The 20,407-nt window shown below is 36.9% G+C and overlaps 1 protein-coding gene across 5 annotated transcripts; it reads right to left on the bottom strand.

Annotated features, from left to right (window-relative positions):
- Window positions 1–626: 626 nt before the first annotated feature.
- mud (mushroom body defect) lies at window positions 627–16,970 on the bottom strand. Of its 5 annotated transcripts, none has more exons than XM_015171092.3 (14): window positions 16,889–16,969; window positions 16,646–16,757; window positions 16,405–16,561; window positions 15,877–16,346; window positions 15,730–15,817; window positions 15,552–15,661; window positions 15,352–15,459; window positions 7,466–10,159; window positions 5,202–5,297; window positions 4,738–5,033; window positions 4,569–4,668; window positions 1,750–2,052; window positions 1,076–1,577; window positions 627–778 (listed from the first exon to the last, which is right to left on the bottom strand). In XM_015171092.3, the coding sequence occupies exons 2-14, from the start codon at window positions 16,682–16,684 to the stop codon at window positions 750–752; spliced, it is 4,992 nt and encodes a 1,663-aa protein (XP_015026578.1). In that variant the 5' UTR covers window positions 16,685–16,757; window positions 16,889–16,969; the 3' UTR covers window positions 627–749. The 5 variants fall into 5 exon arrangements, with proteins under 5 accessions (XP_015026578.1, XP_015026577.1, XP_015026580.1 ...); XM_015171091.3 differs by having other exon boundaries at window positions 1,538–1,577; XM_015171094.3 differs by having other exon boundaries at window positions 627–1,577.
- Window positions 16,971–20,407: the final 3,437 nt, after the last annotated feature.

Here is a 20,407-nt window from a genome sequence, read left to right as displayed (position 1 = left end):
ATGGATTGCGATTTGATGTATCTCAGACTGGATCATCAGATCAACAGGCCACTAATCACCTGACAATGAGGTTTTACTTATAACATTTATTGAGAAGTTATTAGCACTTAAGAAAGAATTTTCTAGAATTCGGTCCATTGTGGCCACCGCAGGTTTCCCTGGTGTACATTACATTATACAATAGACGTTATTGATACGAGTATCTGATGATCTATAACTTTATTGTTGCGTGAAAAAAAAAATAGAAAAATTGTTGGCTTATCGCATCATTTGTTCCGTCAAAATATATATATACAAAATTCATATACTAGAACATTATTTATCGAAATTCATAAGAATATTTGAATATGTTACAATATAGTGGGTACTTTAAAGAGATAAGTCAATTGAGTTGAGCCATAGACAAAATAATAAATATATATATACATACAAAATTCATATTGTAGTACATTGCTTATCGAAATTCATTACATCAATACTTTCATAACATATGTTGCAATAAAGTAGGTACTCTTAAGAGATAAGTCAGTTGCGACAAACCGTATATAATTGTTTAAAGCCAAAATAGCTTTGAAATTAGAAAATAATTGACTTATATATTAAATAGTTACAGCACTAATCGTTCGTTTATAGCACTTTTCACTCTGCTGAGACAATCAAACATACATCTTACTATACAAAAAAATACACAAGGTATCAATGGCCGCTGGTATATTGGAGTTAAACACACCTACTTGCGTTTAAACATGTTACTGAGGCGTCGCTTGGGAGGCGAGTTCTGAAAAAGGACAACGGAAGTTGATTGTTTGTATTATAAAAATTAGTTTAAATCAATCTTTAATTTTGAAAATTATTTGATGTGTTGTTTTGAGACGCGCTGCCTGCTGCCAAGTTACTTTATATCTTCTAACTATTCTTTGTTGCAAAAGCAGTCAGTGAACAGGAGCAACAAATCCACGTTTCGGCGAATTCTGTCGCTTAAGCGCCCCATGATGGTCAGCCAGCCCCTTCACTAGTGGCTGGTTACATTTTAATTGTTATTATTAATTTTTCCCAGCGCAATACGGTGCATTACCATCCTTTGCCTCTTTTTCTTTAGACTGTGAATCAGACAAATGCCTCCACTCATCAAAACATCGTTCACGTTTTTGTTTAATATTGCTTCGCTGCAGCATGCGGTTATGTTCCAACTCCCTCGTTGTACCATGCAAACAAAACGACGAGCGTGCAGTGTCTGTCCGCTTGCATCCACTTAATAAAATTTGACTAACGGATGCTAGACTGATAGTCGAGCTAGTTGTCGTCACTAACTGGCTACGACAAATTTCCGGCTTACTGTCCTTCCCGCTATTCATGGCTAATAACGCAGTGTTAGAAAAATGCTGTATCTTTCCCGGCGGTTGGTGCTCTAGGACTTTTAATGCCGCATCCCATTGCGCGATCACTGGCTGGTGATTAAAGTTGGAGCAGCTCCTACGTGGAGTTGCAGGGAAAAAATATTTCGCTGGTCGCATCACCGGAATGCGGCGGTGCATACCTGTAAACAAATTTTTTTTATGTTGACGTCGACGCCGTTGCTGTAAAAGGAGTAATTATTTGTTTAATGGGTCATTGCGGTACGAGTACACAACATAACGAGGACGGAGCTAAAAGGCATGACGGCAGGCAGTAAACACAGGGAATACTCTACAAGCTAAACAAAAAAAAAAGAGACGGCAAGAACACAAATATGATTCGGTTGTATTTTACCTCGACGCTTGGCAGACAATGTACCCCGCCACCGATACCACTGGAACCAATGCTAAAACGTGATGCAAAGATCTTGAAGCGGGCGGGGGTCTTAGCAAAGCCATTGTTGTCAGAAGTCTCTCGTAATATTTCCCGCGGCGGTTCCATACTGCCAAACGACAAGCGACCACCATTTTTACTGGGTGTTGGCGGACCCGGGCGCTTGTAGTGAGTACCCATCGACTTTTTACGCATTCCGACACCGTTGCCCTCCGTAGTACTTAATAATGCACTCATGCTGTCATCTAGGCTAAGTGGACCGTTCTGTCGAAGGTTACAAACATTGTAATAATCGAAATTTAACAAATAATGAATAAACACTGTACAAACAAGAAAAACGACAAATACAACCCATAACAAATAAGAGTAATCTTCTCGGCAGGATCCGAGTAGGAGATACCCTGGACCAAGCGCTAAGTTGCCATCAAAGAACTGAAATACTCGGGATCTCTGTATACGAGAGTTAAATTTGTAGCATTTAGCCTTAACAACTCCAAGATATGTTCAATAATCGAAATATCGAAATCAATATTTATATATTATACAAAAACGGGGAAAGTTATTAGTGATTTAAAAAGAAATCTAGTAAAGAGGATCTAGTCGGCAGTTCCCGACTAGGGGTTACACTGAGTCTAGCAAAAAACAAGCAAGAGGTTCTAGTCGGGAGCTCCCGACTCGCGAATACCCTGAAACCTCTTCTTCCAACAGCAAATGCAGTTCGCGCAACGCGCTCGTTTGAACTAATATAGATAGATTATAAAAAAAAGTTGTCTGGGCAGGGTGGTTCAAACTCGCAACTGACCGCATTACCTGTTGACAATTCTACTCAACAGCCACACAAATAACTAATTATTGTTGAGAAAAATAAAGCCAATTAAAATAGCATCACAGAAAACAATTGCAATTGCTATGCTGCTCATAGAATCCCAAGCAGACGCGCATAAATGTGTGTGTGTTCATGTATACAGAAATTATTGGAATTTGTGCAGCATACAATTGCGCAGTAAAACATAATTTAGTGTTTTCTTAACCGATCTTATTGCAATTTTCTACAGTATATCTTATTGTACCATAAAATATTTGTGTATTTTCAAATAGTAATTTGCATTAAAATTGTGGTTTAAATTGGTGGGCAATATAAGTTGGGTTATTTACTTGATTGATAGCTCTGCGGTGGCAGTGGGGAGGTGGCGATAGGTATAAAATGAAATCCACTTGATATATACATAATATTCTAGAAGCAACATATCAATTTGGTGACTTTAGCTTCTATTATTTACCAAAATTGCCCAAAAAACAGGATTTTGATATCGATTTTTATCGATTACTTGGAGACGGGCATGTTCTCGAATATCGGAATGCGCAGGCACTAGGAGGACCTACAGCTAAAATTTCAAGTCTCTAGCTGTTATAGGTTCTGATATCTTTGCGTTCATATATACGGACAGACGGACATGACTAGATCGACTCGGCTATTGATGCTGATCATGAATGTATGGGGTTTATGAATCGGAGATGCTTCCTTCTGCCTGTTATATACATTTACATTAACAAGAAAACAATGTACCCTTTTTTTCCCATTTTCAATGGGTTCAGGGTATAAATAATATGAAATAGAAAAGCCAAGTCCCCCGAACGGACTTGGACCTGAAACAACTGCACTACTTTCAACCTCCTCTACTCAACAGCCAAATCAACAATTCGATTCGAATAAGAAACGAATTAAAATAGCAATATATAAACATAGCTCGGAGCACAATGCAACCGCAATTGCAATGCTGTTGATAGAATTCAATAAAAACACGCATTAATGTGTGTACATGTACTCAGAAATTTTTGCAATTCGCGCTAGCTGCCTCTAGCTCGTGGCCAGCTACGATTTTCACGTTTTTTAAGAACATCTGTATTTCTTAACCCATCTTGGTGAAATTCTCAACAGTAGATCCTTTTGTGCTATAAAATTTTTACATTCTCATAAAGTCAATTGTATTAAAATTGTGGTTTAAGTTAGTGGGCAGTTCAAATTAGTTTATTTATTTAATTTGTAGCCTTATTGTGGTAGCGGGCAGGTAGAGCCAGCTTTAAAAGATATTGGATATATATAAACTATTGAAGTAGCTACATGCTAAATTTAGTATCTAGCTTTACAATCCTAAGAGATTTGCCCAAAAACAGAATTTTGATATTGATGACTGTGCGGCCTCTAGGAGGACATACATTCAAGTCTTTAGCTCTTAAAGGTTTAGCGATCGACGCGGTCATACACATGGACAGACGGCGGCCAGACACATATGGCTCGATCGGTTGTAGATGCTGATCAAGGATATATATACTTTAAGGGGTCAGAGATGCTCCCTTCTGCCTGTTAAATACATTTGTACAAATACATTACACCCTTTTATATGAAAAAGGTCAACATTCGTTTAAAATTCAAAGTGTAGCTTTTAACGCTTTTGAGATCGACTCGTTCATACCGTCAAGCATGGTTTAATATATCGTTTATTGATCTAGAACATATACCCCAGCGTATAATAAAGGCAAATAAATACTTTAAATTTGTAGGTGCAGAGCTCCTTTAGTTTCTGAAATCATGCAAACCATGTTCATTTGATTCGGCTGGTCGCTGAACAAGAATATATACTCTTCAAGGATCATAAATTCCTTATAAATACATTTGAACAAAACCATTACAATCATTTTACCTATGTTCAATAGGTTCAGGGTACAAGATGCATAGCACTTGGCGCTTGGTGTTGGTGTTCATTGATGTCAATACTTACTTTTAGATCGTCATCATGGGCGTCCAAGTTATACTGCGCTGCGTAGGCGCTCTTTAAATGTGGTGGTTGTAACGAATTGCGATGATGCAATTCTTTAGCCCTTAAAGTGAAAGCAAATTTCGCAAATATTAGTGGTCATTAATTTTTTATAATTATGTATTTAACGTACATCATGTTTGGCACACTACCCAGCTTCAGATCTGTAAGGTAGGTGTTATTAAACACCTCACCTTCTTCATCTTCCATTGTTAGATTGCTGCCAAGATCGGTAGGTGGCACACGAGGTCGCTTAAAGGGTTGCCATTCATCACTTGCCGCAAAAGCAGTCGTTGCCTGGTCGGCTTCCTGACGGTGTCGTAGTTTGGTACTGAAAATGGTAAGCTGCTTTTGCTGCTCTAAAATCTTTTCATTAAGGCGCACAATCTGATTAGATAGCTTTTGAGTATGTTCCTCATACTTAGCACTCTGTAAAGTAAATAGCATTCATTTAAAAATTCGGCACTTTAAAATTAAGCTTTTCTTACAGCCTGATCAATTAGTGTCGGACCAAACATATTATTTTGTATATTTATAGATATATACTAACTTTAGACTGTTTTATACACTCGGTTTGTTAAATTATATGCCTCTTACCTGAACACTGAATTTTTCCATTTTAAGCTTATTAGTGGCCGCATCGCGTTCCTGTTTCTCCTTAATTCGGGTAACCTCAGCCGTGTACAATGCGCGCTATATGTTTCAGGTTACGTGGATTGGGACATAACAGCAGAGTAGGGTTAGTGGTGAGCAGTAAGAGGGAAAAAGCGTGTCATAAGTAAAAGCAAAGAGCAAACCACATCGAACACAAAAGTACACGAAAACAATACTAACATCGTAAACGTCATCTTATCACAACACTAACATTGTAATTTATAAATTTATTAAGCACCAATTTCTCACGCTTGATTTTTGTGCATTATAATAAAATATTTAAGCCATAAAAATACGCAAACATTCGATTAACAGTTAAAAGAAAATTGGCTCTAGCGCTTTTTCACTTAAAATTCTATTGGTTTTCGAGATATTAAATTAATAACAACATTGTTGCTCAAAAGTGTTATATAGATTGCCCCTAGGAACAGCACCAACATGATTAATAATTTAAGAAATATAATGGAACAGTGCCCAACAGTACGCAAACTAGTAGTTCCTTCTGGAGAAATGAACTTTTCATTTGTATGTGTTTGTGTGGGTTTCTCATATTTTCTTTGCTTATGCAAATCTAACGGTAGAAGACTGTTTGACTTGTATTTTTAGGAATTTGTGTTTGTTGACCACGTAAGTATGCGAAGTAAGCGGTAAAGAAAGTAGGTGATATAGTTGGTAGTGTATGAAAAGAAGAGGAATCAAAAGAAAACTTGTTTTAAATTCCATATGGTTAAAATCAAATTAATTAACTTATTTGGTTATTTAATACATATGAGTAGAAAAACAGAGGAAACATCACATAAAAATCTCTGTTAATGATTGCAAAAACATTAGAAGAGGCACTAGTAACACAAACACATACAGCAGAACAGAAGAAGTAAACACGCTGTATCCCTTATTCAATATAATATTTTGGTATTCACCACCACGCTTCGAATTTTACAAATTATTATATTACAATATATAATATATGTGGTACAGAAGAGCTGGACATCTAAGGTTTTTTGATAAGAGCTAGAGTCACCAAATTGATATGTAATTTTGCGTATAGTATATACAGAGCAAGTATATTTGATTTTTTGCTATCGCCTCATCCCTATGAACCAAATTAATACAAATTCCAATTGGATGCATACAATTTTAATTTGTATTTAGGCAGTTGTCTTTTGCAAATATTCCATTATTGCTTTGATCAACAAACATCGAAGTTATTAAAGAAACCGTTGCCAAATCACGTGGTAGCTTTCACAAAGTGAAATACTTTGTGTATACATGTGTCACACACATTCAGAAGTTTATACATAAAATTACAATTTCAATTGTATTGTATGATGTGCTGAATGTATGTGCTGTATTTGGTTTACTTTGTGGATAATTTGTTTTCCATTAAGTTTTTAGTATGGCTGTATGAAGCGATCGCAAATTTAAGCAGGCAGGGGGAACTGGTTTTATTTTTTTTTTAAAAACGAACGATCGCGTAAAAATGTGGGATATGTTTGTGTAGGATTGCCGCCACCTCTACTCACCAGCTAAACCAACAACTAGCTGCCGCTGACACTTAGGCTGCCAATATATATATATTTAACCAAGCGTTTCATTTAATAACTTCTGTTTCTTAGCTGATCTTAATGAAATTCTAAACAGTAGATCTTATTGTGCTGGAGAATATTTGTACATTCTCAAAAGGTCAATTGCAAAATCGTGGTTTCAATTGGTGGGCAATACATTATATTGATGTATAGCAATGTGGTGGTAGCGGGGAGGTGGCAATTGCTATGAAATAAAAGACACTTGATATATATTTCCTATATAGATTTTTATCGATTACTTAGCAACGGGACACGCTATGGATTATCAGAAACAAACTCGTAATGCGCGGGCACTTCAAGGACCTACGTTCCAAATTTTTGGCTCATAGATTCTGAGATCCTTGCGTTCATATATTCGGACAAACGGACATGGCTAGATCGACACATCTATTGATGCTGAAGATATATAATTTATGGGGTCGGAGATACTTTCTTTTGCCTGTTACATGCATTTACACAAATATATAATACCCCACCATTTTTAATGGGTTCAGTTCAATTACTGATATAATTACTGCCATATAATACACGTTAGCTATTAGGATAAAGTCAATTGCATGCAAGTGCTGTTAGGCAACGGACGGGAATAAATAATAAATAATGCACTTAAAGTTCACTTACCATTTTTGTTTTCATCTTTTCTAATTTCCCCTCCATCTCAAGACGCTGATCCTTAAGCTTTTGCTCACAGTGATTTATTTCTTCCTTTGTTTCGCGATACTTTGCCTGCAATATCTGACAATCGATCTCACGCTGGTGTGCTTTAGCTCGGTGCTGCTCAAGTTGTTCCTGCATTTCCTGCATTTGTGGCTGGATAGAATTATAGCTCTCCAAAGTTTCTATCAGCTTATCCTGGCTTCTATGTGAATCGCTAACTGTATCATTGCTGTTTTCTGGCTCATCTCTTGGTATATTAAGTTTCTTGCTCTCTAATTTAGGTTGCTTTATCTTATAATTTGGTTGATACTGTATCGATTCATAAAGGAGCCGTGTCCGGTCGAGTTCCTGCAGCGCTTCCGCCAGCTGCGCCTCTACTGTAGTCAACTGCTCTTTATATGTACGTCTTATTAGCTCCAGCTCTTGAGCATTGCAAGCGTTGTTTTCTCTGGCTTGCGTTGAGCTACGCATTGCATCAATTGACTCGTTTGCTTGTTGTAATTGAGCACTCAAATCTGCTATGCGTTTTTGATGCTGCACAATCTCCGAGTTGAGGCCGCCAACTTCAAGAATCAAGCTCACTTTTTCCTTCTCGATGTCATTCACCTGCTGCTGTAAATCCTGTATTATGGTGCTGTTTGTTTCTTTACAATCTCTCTCGGGCTTTATAGTCCGTCCGTAAGTTGCAATCTGTGCTGCCTCCGCAAAATCACGTTTATATGCCAAGCTAGTCTGCGTCTTCTCTGAATGATTTACACGCTCCTTGTTCTTTTGCAATTCCAACAGCAGACTCTCCTTGTCATGTTGCAACGCTTTGATAAGCTCTGCTTGTTCTTTTTGTGCCAGTTTGAACTGATTTATTTCGCGTTGCGCTTTAGATAAAAGTGCTTGGTGCTCCCCTAGTTTAATGGCAACTTTCTCCAAGCGCTTTGTACTTGAATCCAGCTGTACTTTGTTCTTCTCTAATTCCTCTTCCCTTTTTTCAAGCGTGTATTGAATCGCATTAAAATCGTTTTCTACAATCCGTGTGTGCTCCGTTTGCTGTATTTGCTCTTGTTTTAAACTCAAATTTGCATGCTGTGCTTCCTTAATCGCATCCTGTAGTTTGTTGATATGTATTAACAAGGATTCTTGCTTCTGCAACTGTGCCTCAGCCGTTTTTACCTGCTGTTCCGCTAGTTCCAGCTTATACTGCAAAGCATTAAGTTCCCGTTGCTGTTTGTCTAACTGCTGTCTTTGTAGTATAATCTGATCTTGATGCGACTGGGTAGTGGACTCGCCCTTTTGCAGCAGCTCTGTTTGTTCAATTATTTTCTGTTCTAGCTGTTTTTGCTTCTTATTGGAAGCCATCAGCTCCTGTTCAACGTGTGCTTTCTCTAGCTTCTGACTGCAAAGTTCAAGTCGCTCATCTTCCAGTTGTTGGATCAGCTGCGTTTGATCTATACTCTGCAGCTTTGCTTTTTCAGTTATAGTTTTTAGTTCTTGCTCAAGCTGAAGTTGATTTTTATTTGCAGCATTATGCTGTTGCTTGGGAAGATTTTGAATCGACACATTCATTTGATACCTGCTGGTTTGTAAGCGGCAGTGTTGATTCAGCAAATTTTCGGGCTTCTTATGCTTATCCTGGTTGCATATTCTCGTCAGCAAACATATCAACATATTTTTCATATATACCAGGCGGTTTTCGGTGGTAGCGGATGAAGTTGTATTCTGATTAAAATTAGCGCCTACCATGTCTATTAAGTACTGTAGCTGCTCTTTAATGTCGCTTAGATGCTGTCGCTGCTCAAATAATTGATCATTCTGAGAATGAATGATCACTTGTTGCGAGTTTATGTTGGGTTGTAGACTGAATGAGTATTCTCTTTCGCCGTCGATTTGTTCTTCTAGGATACGAGTTTGACTGCACCGTTGAATTAATTCGCAGCCCATCTGCGCGAGTTGCTCATCCTTTTTTTCAAGTTCCTGGTAAATGTTGGCAAAGTCCCCAATTTCCTTGTCGCGTTTCTGCAGCTTGTCAATACTAGATAGCAGAGATAACTGAGTCTCTTCTAACACGCGATCAAATTTTTCCGCTTTTTTTTTTATTTGCTCTTGAATGTACTCTTCATACTGCATATTTTGCTGCTTCAGTGTGTAGTACTGAACCTGCAGTTCTCTTACACGTTGCAGCTCTTGCTCATAGCGAACGGACAACTGGTCTACATTTGGCTCATTTAAGCACGCGAGTTGTGAAACATCAGGTACCGATGGCATCTCCATTTGAAAGGGTATCATGATATTTAACAGTTTTCTTAGTAAATTTGATTTTTCTTCCACGATGGCTGTTAAAAGCTTACGCAGCTCGTCATTTTCCTCTTCTTTTTCACGCAATTGCTTATCTATAACGGAGCAAGCCAAATTTTCGGGTGTCGTATTCATGCTATCGGCCGACTGCGAAGTTTCCAGGAAATCCAAGGAGGCGTTGAGAACTTCACGACCATTATGTAGCTCGGCACGTGTCTCTTGCAGACACTGCTGCAGCTCCAATTTGTCACGCTGTAGACAAGCAATTTTATCTTCTTTGTCGGTCAATAACTGCGCCATTTTCTCTAATTTTAGCTCCAGGTCGTTTATTCGGTCTATACAAAAAAGCACCTGCTCCTCTGAAATTTTAAGCTGTGGATAAAAAAGTCATAAGAGAAGGAATTCCAACAAATATTTCAAACAAAATAAAAACAAACAAGAGTGACATAGTCGGGGGTGCCCGACTAGGAGAAACGCTCGCCCAGTGCCCAATGTCGATAAGGCTCGTTATGATTCCATAGACTATTTTGTTCTTTGGTTTTTTGGCATGGGTGGGCCTGCGGCGCATACGTGAATACAAAGCTGGCAACAGGCAACACACACCAGGAAGCAGCGGTTGTCGCTCATTTTTATATGGATACGAACGTATGCTACACATTCTGTTCGGCAACTGCCCCTCGTTTATTTCCGACAATCGATAACTTGCCCCGTTTCCAAGTAATCGAAAAAAATCAATATTGCACACCAACATAAGCTGCAATATTAATGCGATTGTCGTTTTGATAATACACAAATATTTTATAGTACAGTAAAAGTACTGTTTAAAATTTCATTAAAAGGAAATGTGTTTTCCATGTGTCTGCAGTAGCTAACGCAAATTCCAAGTATTTCTGTATACATGTACCCACACATTCATGCGCGTCTGCCGCGAATTCTATCAACAGCATTGCAATTGCGATATTGTTTTCTGTGCTGCTACTTTAATTTGTATTTTTTTTCATTAAGAGTTAAAATTTGGTGTGGTTGTTGGGTAGAGGTGGCGACAAGTAACGCGGTCTGTTGCGAGTTTAACCCTATCGAGGTGTGGAGTGGCTGTTGAGTAGAGGCGGCAGGAAATAATGCTGTCAGTTGCGAGTTCGAACCCTTCCAACGGCATTTTTTTGTTATTTATCTTATAACTACTAGGGTACTTCAAATCCCCACCCCCCCTCCCCTCTTCGGGAGCTCCCGACTATAACCTCTTGTTATTTAATGAAAACTTTAAATGACATAAGTGAAATATTTATATTTTTTGTTGTCATTTTTGTTTTGTTTACTGTGTGGACCTATCTTACTTAAAATAAAGAAAATCGTTGTATTTCTGCAAGGGTAATTGATCGTCGGTTTGTCGACATGTGTGCATGGAAATTTATGGGCCGGCCAAGCACTTACACCTACACAATTTTCTATGTGAAGTTTTTGGCATCTGAATTTCGAGCTCTACACCCACGATCTACTCATTTACACATATTTGTGTGTGTAGACCTCGGACTTCAGAAATCACAAAAATTTGCGATGAAATTTGCATCGGACTGGCAGGGAGAATGAAATGCACACAACTGCGCAAAAAGCGAGGCAATCTGCACATGCATATAAACGTATGTGCTTGGACTGTAAGGATTTAAAACTAACATATGTACATATATTAAGAAAAAGCACCGCTCGGCTCTGGAGGCTGGCGTTCGGCCGCCACTCTCAGCAGTCTTACTCTCTCTGGGCATAACAAAATGGTCGCAAGCAATCATGGGGGCTCACTCGTATAAAATATTCTTGTTTCGATTATTTTGCAGTTCGACGTATCTATTGTATGGGTTTTGGTAAAAGGTTGTAAAAAACTGCAGATATTGGCCTCTGCTCGTGTTGAATGGACAGGCGTGTCATTAGCTGACACTAGACTACGTAATCGGGAGGCCTTCAACTTTGTTAAGCGATTAATCTAACATTTAATAACCCAAAACAATGAAGGATAAAATAAAAAGTGGATGCAAGCGTATTGTTAAATCATGCTTCTGAAGCTATTGGGGACGGGGATGCTGTGAAATTGTTCAAGATTCCTTAAAATTATTGCGTTGGTCGCCAATGGATTGCTAAATGTGAATTAACTAGCAATACAACAATTGACAAAGCGTTTATCTGCGATAAACAAGTTTAATGAAAGTAAGCCTAAACAAATTATAAAAAACGAGAACGAAGGGCTATCTTTGGCACGCCGAAGATTTAATACGTGTCTAAAAAGCCCGTATCTAAAAGGCACAGGGAAAATAGTTAATGCCGAGTATGGTCAAGATATCTTGATAAACAAAAATGTTTTTCATACAACTTAATTTTCAGCCGATCGTTCCAATGGCAAATATGGATTTTGCCCTATGTTGATTGAATTTTGCATACAGAGTTTGAGCACAGTAAAATTAATAAATGGCGAATTTGGCCAAAATAGACAAACAACAGGAGGTTCTAGTCGGGAGCTCCCGACTAGGGAATACCCTGAACCCTCTTCTTCCAACATCAAATGCATAAATATATTCTATTTTAGAAGCTATATGTCAAGTTTGGTGACTCTAGCTCTTATTATTTACCAAAATTGCCCAAAAAACAGGATATCGATATCGTTTTTTTTTTTATCGATTTTCTGGAAACGGAGTAAGTTATCGATTAACGGAAACAAACTCAATCTGCGCAGGAACTAGGAGCACCTACATCTACTTTCAAGTCTCTAGCTCCTGTAGGTTCTGAGATCCTTGCGTTCATACGTACGGACGGACGGACGGACGGTCAGACAGACGGGCATGGCTAGATCGACTCGGCTATTGATGCTGATCAAGAATATATATCCTTTATGGGGTCGAAGATACTTCCTTCTGCCTGTTACATACATTTGGATTTTGCACAAATACAATATACCCTTATACCCATTTTTAATGGGTTCAGGGTATAAAAATGTTGTTGATGCATGAACCTACTTCTCGACAGATCGCTTCTATGGCAGCAACATGATATACTATAGCGATCCGATCAAGCTGGTTTCTACATGTGTACTGCGTACAAAATACATTTTTTTTTGTAGTTTTGTAGCGATAGCTTTAAAACTGAGAGTTCGCATAGAAACAGACACACATGGCTATACTTTTATGTATAAGTTATGGGGTCGAAGATATCTCCTTCTCCATCAAAATTATAATACCCTCTGCATAGGTATAAAAAGAAAGCAGAGAACATAAAAATTATATTTGCAATACCTGATAGGAAACTATTTTTATCTAACATTTCAAATTCAGTTTGTGAAATGTTGTTTAAAAAAATAAAAAATGGCGAAGGGCAAAAGAAAATTGTAGATCATAGATAGATTGTTGGAATTTAATCGAACCGATCTGCATGTTCCTCCTTAATCGTTTTTAGCTAGATGGGCCCGGCTAAAATGCTTGGTTCTTGGCTTAAATCAAAGTTTATCAAACACATCGGTGAATGAAGTGAGCAAGCTGTATAGTTATTTGTTGACATATCCATTAAGAAAAACCTGCAATATCATTTATTTTAGGATAAAATTGGAAAAAAAAAGTTTACGGACGATGGTTTAGAAAAAACTCGTGTGTTGTGTAAGCCAATTTCAATTTTAATGGTAGGACGTCCCTATGACAAAACGGCTGCAAAAACAGTTTTTAAAATTTAATTTACAATGCCTAATCTTTGCAGAACCCTTACCGCCTTACAGAGCTAGGTGTCGATTATTACAGTAATCATCTCTGGATGATAGAAGATGATAGCAGCGCTGCTTTTTTTAAACAATTGTTTGTGGGAATTATTTACTGCCTGCCCCTTCTAGCACGGATTAACTTTAATGTGCCTTATGCAAGCAACGAGCCTATGAATATATTATTAAAGCTTTATAACAATCTTCCAACTGAACTAAACATAAGCTTAAATAATTCTTTCTTTAAAGCTAATTAATTTACATTGTCTTTATGTTTCAATTTTTCCGATTTTATTTATTATAGGTAATATTATTTGAAGATACCCTGAAAGCTACCAGCATTAGTTACTAAATAAATAATTAACAACAATCTAAAAATAACTTAAGAGCCCCCCAGACAGAAGTAAGCATTCTTTATCAACCAGCATCAATAGTCGATCTAGCTATGATAATCTGTTCGTCCGTACTTATGAACGCAAGGATTTTAATGATAGATAGCATCGCTATATCGACTGGTATAATTGATGGTATAAATTCAATAAATTGTGTAATCATTTATAAGAGCCTACATAACGAATTTGGTGTATTTTTATTAAATTGTTAGATATGTTAAAAAAAAAAAATCTCAAATAAAACGAAATATCATAAACAAACGAATTGAAATACATAGCAGCACATATACACAGCACTAAATTCAATACAATCGCTATTACAATGCTGTTGATGGAAGTCCAACAAACCCATGCGTTAAATGCCGTAAACACATTTTCTTCAATAACTTCTGTTTTTCTTAACCGATCCTAAATTTTCAACAGAAGACATTATTGTTTTATAAAATAATTGCATATTCCCACAATCGCATTCTAATTGTGATTTAAATGTGGAAGCTTAAATAGGTTTATTTATTGGAGTCATAGCTTTATGGTGTTGGCAGTTGCTATAAAATGAAAGGTACTAAATATATATATGTATTCTATTCAAATAATACAAATTAATATGAGGAAAGAGAGCAATAATAAGCTTCTTAGCCAGCGTTTACTCAGTTTGTTAATTTGACCACAACCAGTCAACAATTTCACTAAATAATATTTATTTATATTAGCTTGGGTAGGGGAGGGGTGTTTTGTTAATGCGTGGTGGCGAATTGAGCGGCTTTTTATATTTGCTAGTTGGTGGTAATTATACAAAAACGCAAGAACGTGAGTACGTGATATACGATAACAATACAATTGCTACAATATTGTCATTCGAAAATCCTCGGTAATTCATAGCATCCCAAACAGTCTTGAAAATAAATAGTTTTGCGTAGAACAAGAATCTTATAATGGGTAGATCGACTCGCCTAATGAAGCTCATCATTAACGTACATATTTTTAAAGGGGTCGGAGATCCTCAGCCTGTTAAATATATTTGGACAAAAACATAAAAAACCCTTTTTATCCATTTTCGATGAGTTCAGTGTATAAACAAATGGAAGCATATTCGACTCTATAACATATATGTGTATATTCTTGATCTGCTAAATCTATCTAACCCTGCCATTCTGGATGAACGCGCCTTTAAAACATATAATCTAGATTTGAAATTATAGAGTCATCAAATGAGATATTTGGGTGAGTTCTCGTTGAGTATACATATTTAATATATTTCAACTTTGAAAACCTCGTTTCCACGACTTTAAGATAAGATTGCATAATGCTGCTTAAATGTGTAAAATGAATGAATGTTACGGCAGCTCGCCGTTGGGTATAAGTTATCTTCTGGTCATATACGTTACATCAGATACTTATTTAAAGTTTATCTGCCAAGAAGCCAATTTAGTGGTTTTTGTACGTACCTTGGAAGCCAGCTTGCCATGTTTGCATATCAGCTCATGCATCTCTTCGTTTTTTTTGGCAAGGACTGTATCCTTGTTGCTAAGCTTCTTGAGCAGTTGTTTTTTTAACTGTAAATCAGGTAGACGTGAACAAATATTAATATATGGTTTAGGGAGGCAGCAGGTCGTTAATTAAAACTCTAATTAAGGATATTACATACATTTTCAAATTCATTGGGTACATAGCTATGCATGTAAGTGTTCTCATTGTCGTTTTCGTCCTGAAGGGTGGCCGTAAATTTGGTCAGTTGCTTCTTTTTCATTAAATTCTCTTTGTAAAGAAAAATGCAATGAAAATTATTGCTTAAATTACAAAATAAATATTTTCAAAACTTATACCTTTAGTCAGCGAATCTATCAGATGTTCATTTTCTAAAATTTGTTCCTCAAGAACCGCCTTTTCATACCGTTCGGTTTCCAACTGAGCCTGTTAGTTAATTAAATTGAATTAATATGGATTATGTATACCTTTACACAGCCTCTTACACGTAATCCCAACAGCTCACGCGTACACTGTTCGAGAAGCTCAGTTTTAGGGGTGGGCGGGGCTGGCATTTGGCTGACACCTGGTAAGTTAATCAGCTCCCGCTTCACAGGCTTTGGCGTCACAGGATTCGTACTCGCACTCGCATCAGCATCGAGTGAAGCCGAATCCATGGTGTTGCTGTCTATCATAGAATTATTTCCATTACATTTATTTTGGACGGACAGGGGAATACTGACAATGGTCTCGTGCAAATGATCACGAGTCATCTGTGGCTTTTTTATAGTCTGTTGGAAAAATTCAGCTATGTATTGCTGAATATTGTATGGTAAATTTGTACAAATATTTTGAAAATATTCGCTAGGACTCTGAACGCAGGTGTAGTGCATTAGAAGTGTGTACACATATATGTAATCTGCTGCTACTATATGACCATCAAGTTCCAAACGCGGCTCAAAGTTTGGATAGTTATCTGCAAATAACATGATATCAATAAAAACAAAAATAGGATAATCTTCAACTGCCTATACCTCTAAGAAAAGTTTGAAGTAGTTCCAGAGGAATTGTGACGCTTGAAGGCGACGCCGGTAGCTTAACTTGAGCATACTGTGCATAAAAGGCAAAGAAAGCCTCTATATCGGAATTTTCTAGACTTGTAATATTTTCTATGAAATTGCATTTTTCCACCTGGAGTTCATTTAGATTTAAGCATTAGTGTATGAATATATTACTTAGTTAATAACGATCGTAGGCAAAGCTATAAAAACTTACCCACTGTAATAGGATAGTTTTCCAGACACGTATTTCCATTGTTAGCCAATTTTAGACAAAACAAAAACAAATAAACATAAACGACGGGGAAAATCAGACCAGCGTCGGTTGTCTGTGAAATCAAATATACTATAATGTTCGTCTTCCTTATTATTCGCTATTTAAAGAACATGGCAACCATTTTGAATAAGTTATCTTGTTTTTTTTTTTTAATTTAAATATTTTATATTTACGTCCACTCACATGCGTATATAATTCATCCCAGGTTAAAGTGTTATTAGAAGATTGCAGACGCTCACAAAATGGGCGCGCTGCAAAAATATCGATGGTGGAATCGAAGATTAGAAGGCTTCGCAATTGTGCGATATATCGATGTTTCTGGAACAACGATACATCATTGCACGGTAAATCGTTAATAAACGTATTTACTGGCACTGCGTTTGCAACCACATCCAAAATCAATCGCAAATTAATCATAGGAAGCCGCGTCACATCACCTGCAAAAGAACAATAGTGCGAAGGAAACCCCGTTTTGTTTTCTTCGTCTGTCTTTATCTCCTGGATGTTTCAAAAAGAAGTTAATGGCATAGGAAACTAAAAGTAAACATATACTCATGCTATTGTTGCCCGCAATAAAAAAGGGCTTATGAACACGATGCGTTAACATCGCGAGGAATCACAAGCAACAACAATATGTTAGAAGCGTGCAGTTGCTTAGATGATAAGCTATAGCCCACAACAAAACGTATAGCAAAGATAATTTTAATAATTTATTGTTGTTATTAAATATATTCTGGAGTTTCTGCGCTGACCATTGGGTGTTCAAGCTATGACTTCTCAATTCACATAGATTATTTGTATGCATTTGTGCGCATGAAAACTAGACGTGTGTGTTGGTTTATATGGCCCTACCAATAAATGTCTTTCAATTTTGGGCAACAGCAAAAAATAAGCAAGTGGATTGCAAGGTATTCTGCGTGTAACGTTGCTGTCTATTGTGTTAAGCTGGTGTGGTTCGTGGAATAAGAAAAGGGAATTCCTTGTTCAAGCAGCAAAGTAGCAGCAGAACATTGCTACCAACTCTAAAATTGTAAGTACGAATAAATATCACTTTTTACTTGTTTTATTCTACACATAAGGTGAGTTTTTTCTTTTCGCCTATCGATATTTGTGACAATGTCTGTCTGCCTATTACCACTAACCAAACAACATGTGTTGTTGCTATTACGTGCGTCAAATTAGCGGCGGTGACTTAGCGTCGAATTTTGGTACTGGTTATCGAAAGGAATCGCTCACTTTTAAATGTATTTATTTGTGTATTTAAGCACATAACCAAATACATTTAAATGCAGAATCGCCAAAAAAAGTAATTATATACTGCTTACATTAAGTTGATTTTGAATTTCAGCTTATAATATGGGTAACCCAAGGGGTTGATTAATTAGGTTCCTACCATTCGTTATAAATCTTTATTCATGAATAAAGGCCCCGAAAACCACATGAAGACGATTAAATTGTTTTTTTTTTTACCGATAAAATCTTAAGATTATTAACAAAATCGATCAGCACGCTTTTAGTATATTTTTACAACAGCGATGATGTAATCAGCTCCCGATTAACAGCCGTTGACATCACAAGATTCGTTCGCACTCTCCAAGCCAAGTCTATGGTATTGCTGACTATCATAGAATAATTTTCATTACTATTATTTTGGACGGACACGGGAATACTGACAATGATCTCGTGCAAATGATTACGAGTCATCTGTGGCTTTTTATAGTCTGTTGGAAAAATTCAGCTATGTATTGCTGAATATTGTATGGTAAATTTGTGCAAATATTTTGAAAATATTCGCTAGGACTCTGAACGCAGGTATAGTGCGTTAGAAGTGTGTACACATATATGTGATCTACTGCTACTAAGCGCCCATCAAGTTCCAAACGCGGCTCAAAGTTTGGATAGTTATCTGCAAATAACATGATTTCAATTTTTATTTATTTTATTTTATTAATGGTCGACAAAACGAGTGTCTTCTTCATTATTCAATAGATTATATATATAGATTATATAATATATAATATAATTATATGCTAAAAGCCCAGTTAAAGAACACAATTTTCTAAATAGCATCACCGACCGATGGAGATGTTTTATTTGCCAGTCCGGCCAGCTCCGCCCCTTTTCACAGCTAATTTTCAGTGACGCTGGTAGAGTCTACATCTAAGTAGAAAAAAGTGTGCTTAAGTAAAATTAAAAATAATCTTAATTTGCTATATAAATTAAGAAAATACAATAAATAGGAAAAATAAAGTAAGAAGATTGTTAATAAAGTTTGGAAATGTAAGTTAGATATAGAGAGTGTTAAGTAGATAGGACAAAGAGAAAAGTAATTGAAAATCACCGAAAAATTAATAGCCTGTCCGGCAAGCTATGCCCCTGCTCATAGCTGGGAATGCTCAGTGACTTCCCGAAGGTATCCTGAAATCAACGATTTTATTAGGGGTAGAGAAAGTTCGGTAGAGAAAACGTGATTCAAACTATTATAATTATTACATAGCACGCGAAAAGGATTGTTTATAGCGTAGTCAGCTGTGCACGTATGTATATAGGAATACGGGGCGAGGATTTCTGGTTGGTCTAGCAGAAAAAAAGAATCCATGTCGCCAATAATCAACTTATATAGAAGGTTGGTTAACGACGGAAGGTTAAGAAGAAGCAGCCTGCTGGAGTAGGATGGACACCGAAGATTAGGATACAAATACAAATCTCGTAAGGCAGAAAGCAGAAATTGCTTCTGAACAGATTCAATACGATCCTGGTCATTATTATACTGCGGAAACTAGATGCATGAGCAGTATTCAAGGATGGGGCGAACAAGAGAGCTGTAGAGAAGATTCATTATAAAAGGATCTATTTAGACCATCGTTTAATGAATCCAAGTACACCTTTTGCCTCATTAACGATGTGATATGATGTAAAGATTGAAACAGAGTTTTAAATCAAAAAGAACGCCTGATCCTTGACTGTTAGTATATGTTACAAAGGGGTATTGTCGATTATATAACTGACAAGATACGTTGTAGTAAGATTAAATGTCATAAACATACACTTTGAACAATTTAGATGCAATTGTTTGGCCAAACACCAACGTTGCATAGCGTTCAAATCGTCTTGTAGACGAGAATGATGTAGGGGATTAGTCTAATATAGAATAAGTTTTACATCGTCCGCACACATGAGTACATGGGCATGTGATCTAGCAGATCAATTATAAAAACAGTAAAGAGTACAGTTCCAAGATTACCTTGAGGAACAACCGAAGTAACGTGAGCTTGTAGCCTTTTGCTACCACAGGCACAAAACGCTCACAATTGAAAAGCCTCTGGCTCGCGACAAACACAGTGATCTACTTGTGCGCATATCCACACAACACAAACATATGTAAGTTATTTGATTTCTCAATTGTAGATGTTGATGTTGTGTATTCATATCCTCGTCACAGGTGCTGAGATTGGTAAAGTTACATTCCTTGTAGATTATGTTAGGAAAGCAACTAGCTTTCCAAATCACTGGCCTTGTGACTCAGCAATGAAACAATTAGTATAACGGATTGATAACGGCTAGTGTCGTAGCAGCAGAATGTAAGCAAAGTGCACTGCAACATTCTTGCGTTCTTATTAACAAAAATTTTCTTATGACATAAATATGAAGTGAAATTCTTATGTGTTAACAAGTCCGCCCTCAAGCTTTTGACCGTCCTCG

The sequence above is a fragment of the Drosophila virilis genome, chromosome X (genome assembly GCF_030788295.1).
Source record: "Drosophila virilis strain 15010-1051.87 chromosome X, Dvir_AGI_RSII-ME, whole genome shotgun sequence".
Taxonomy (NCBI): domain Eukaryota; kingdom Metazoa; phylum Arthropoda; class Insecta; order Diptera; family Drosophilidae; genus Drosophila; species Drosophila virilis.
The sequence above is the reverse complement of the archived record's forward strand: the minus strand, read 5'-3'. Positions and strand labels throughout refer to the sequence as shown.

Coding starts and splice junctions, on each gene's coding strand:
- mud (XM_015171094.3), bottom strand. CDS start 16,684: ATGGAAATACGTGTCTGGAAAACTATCCTATTACAGTGG. Junction 16,347..16,404: donor ACTTCAAACTTTTCTTAGAG/GTATAGGCAGTT, acceptor TGTTATTTGCAG/ATAACTATCCAAACTTTGAG. Junction 1,578..1,749: donor ATTGTCTGCCAAGCGTCGAG/GTAAAATACAAC, acceptor CTCCTTTTACAG/CAACGGCGTCGACGTCAACA.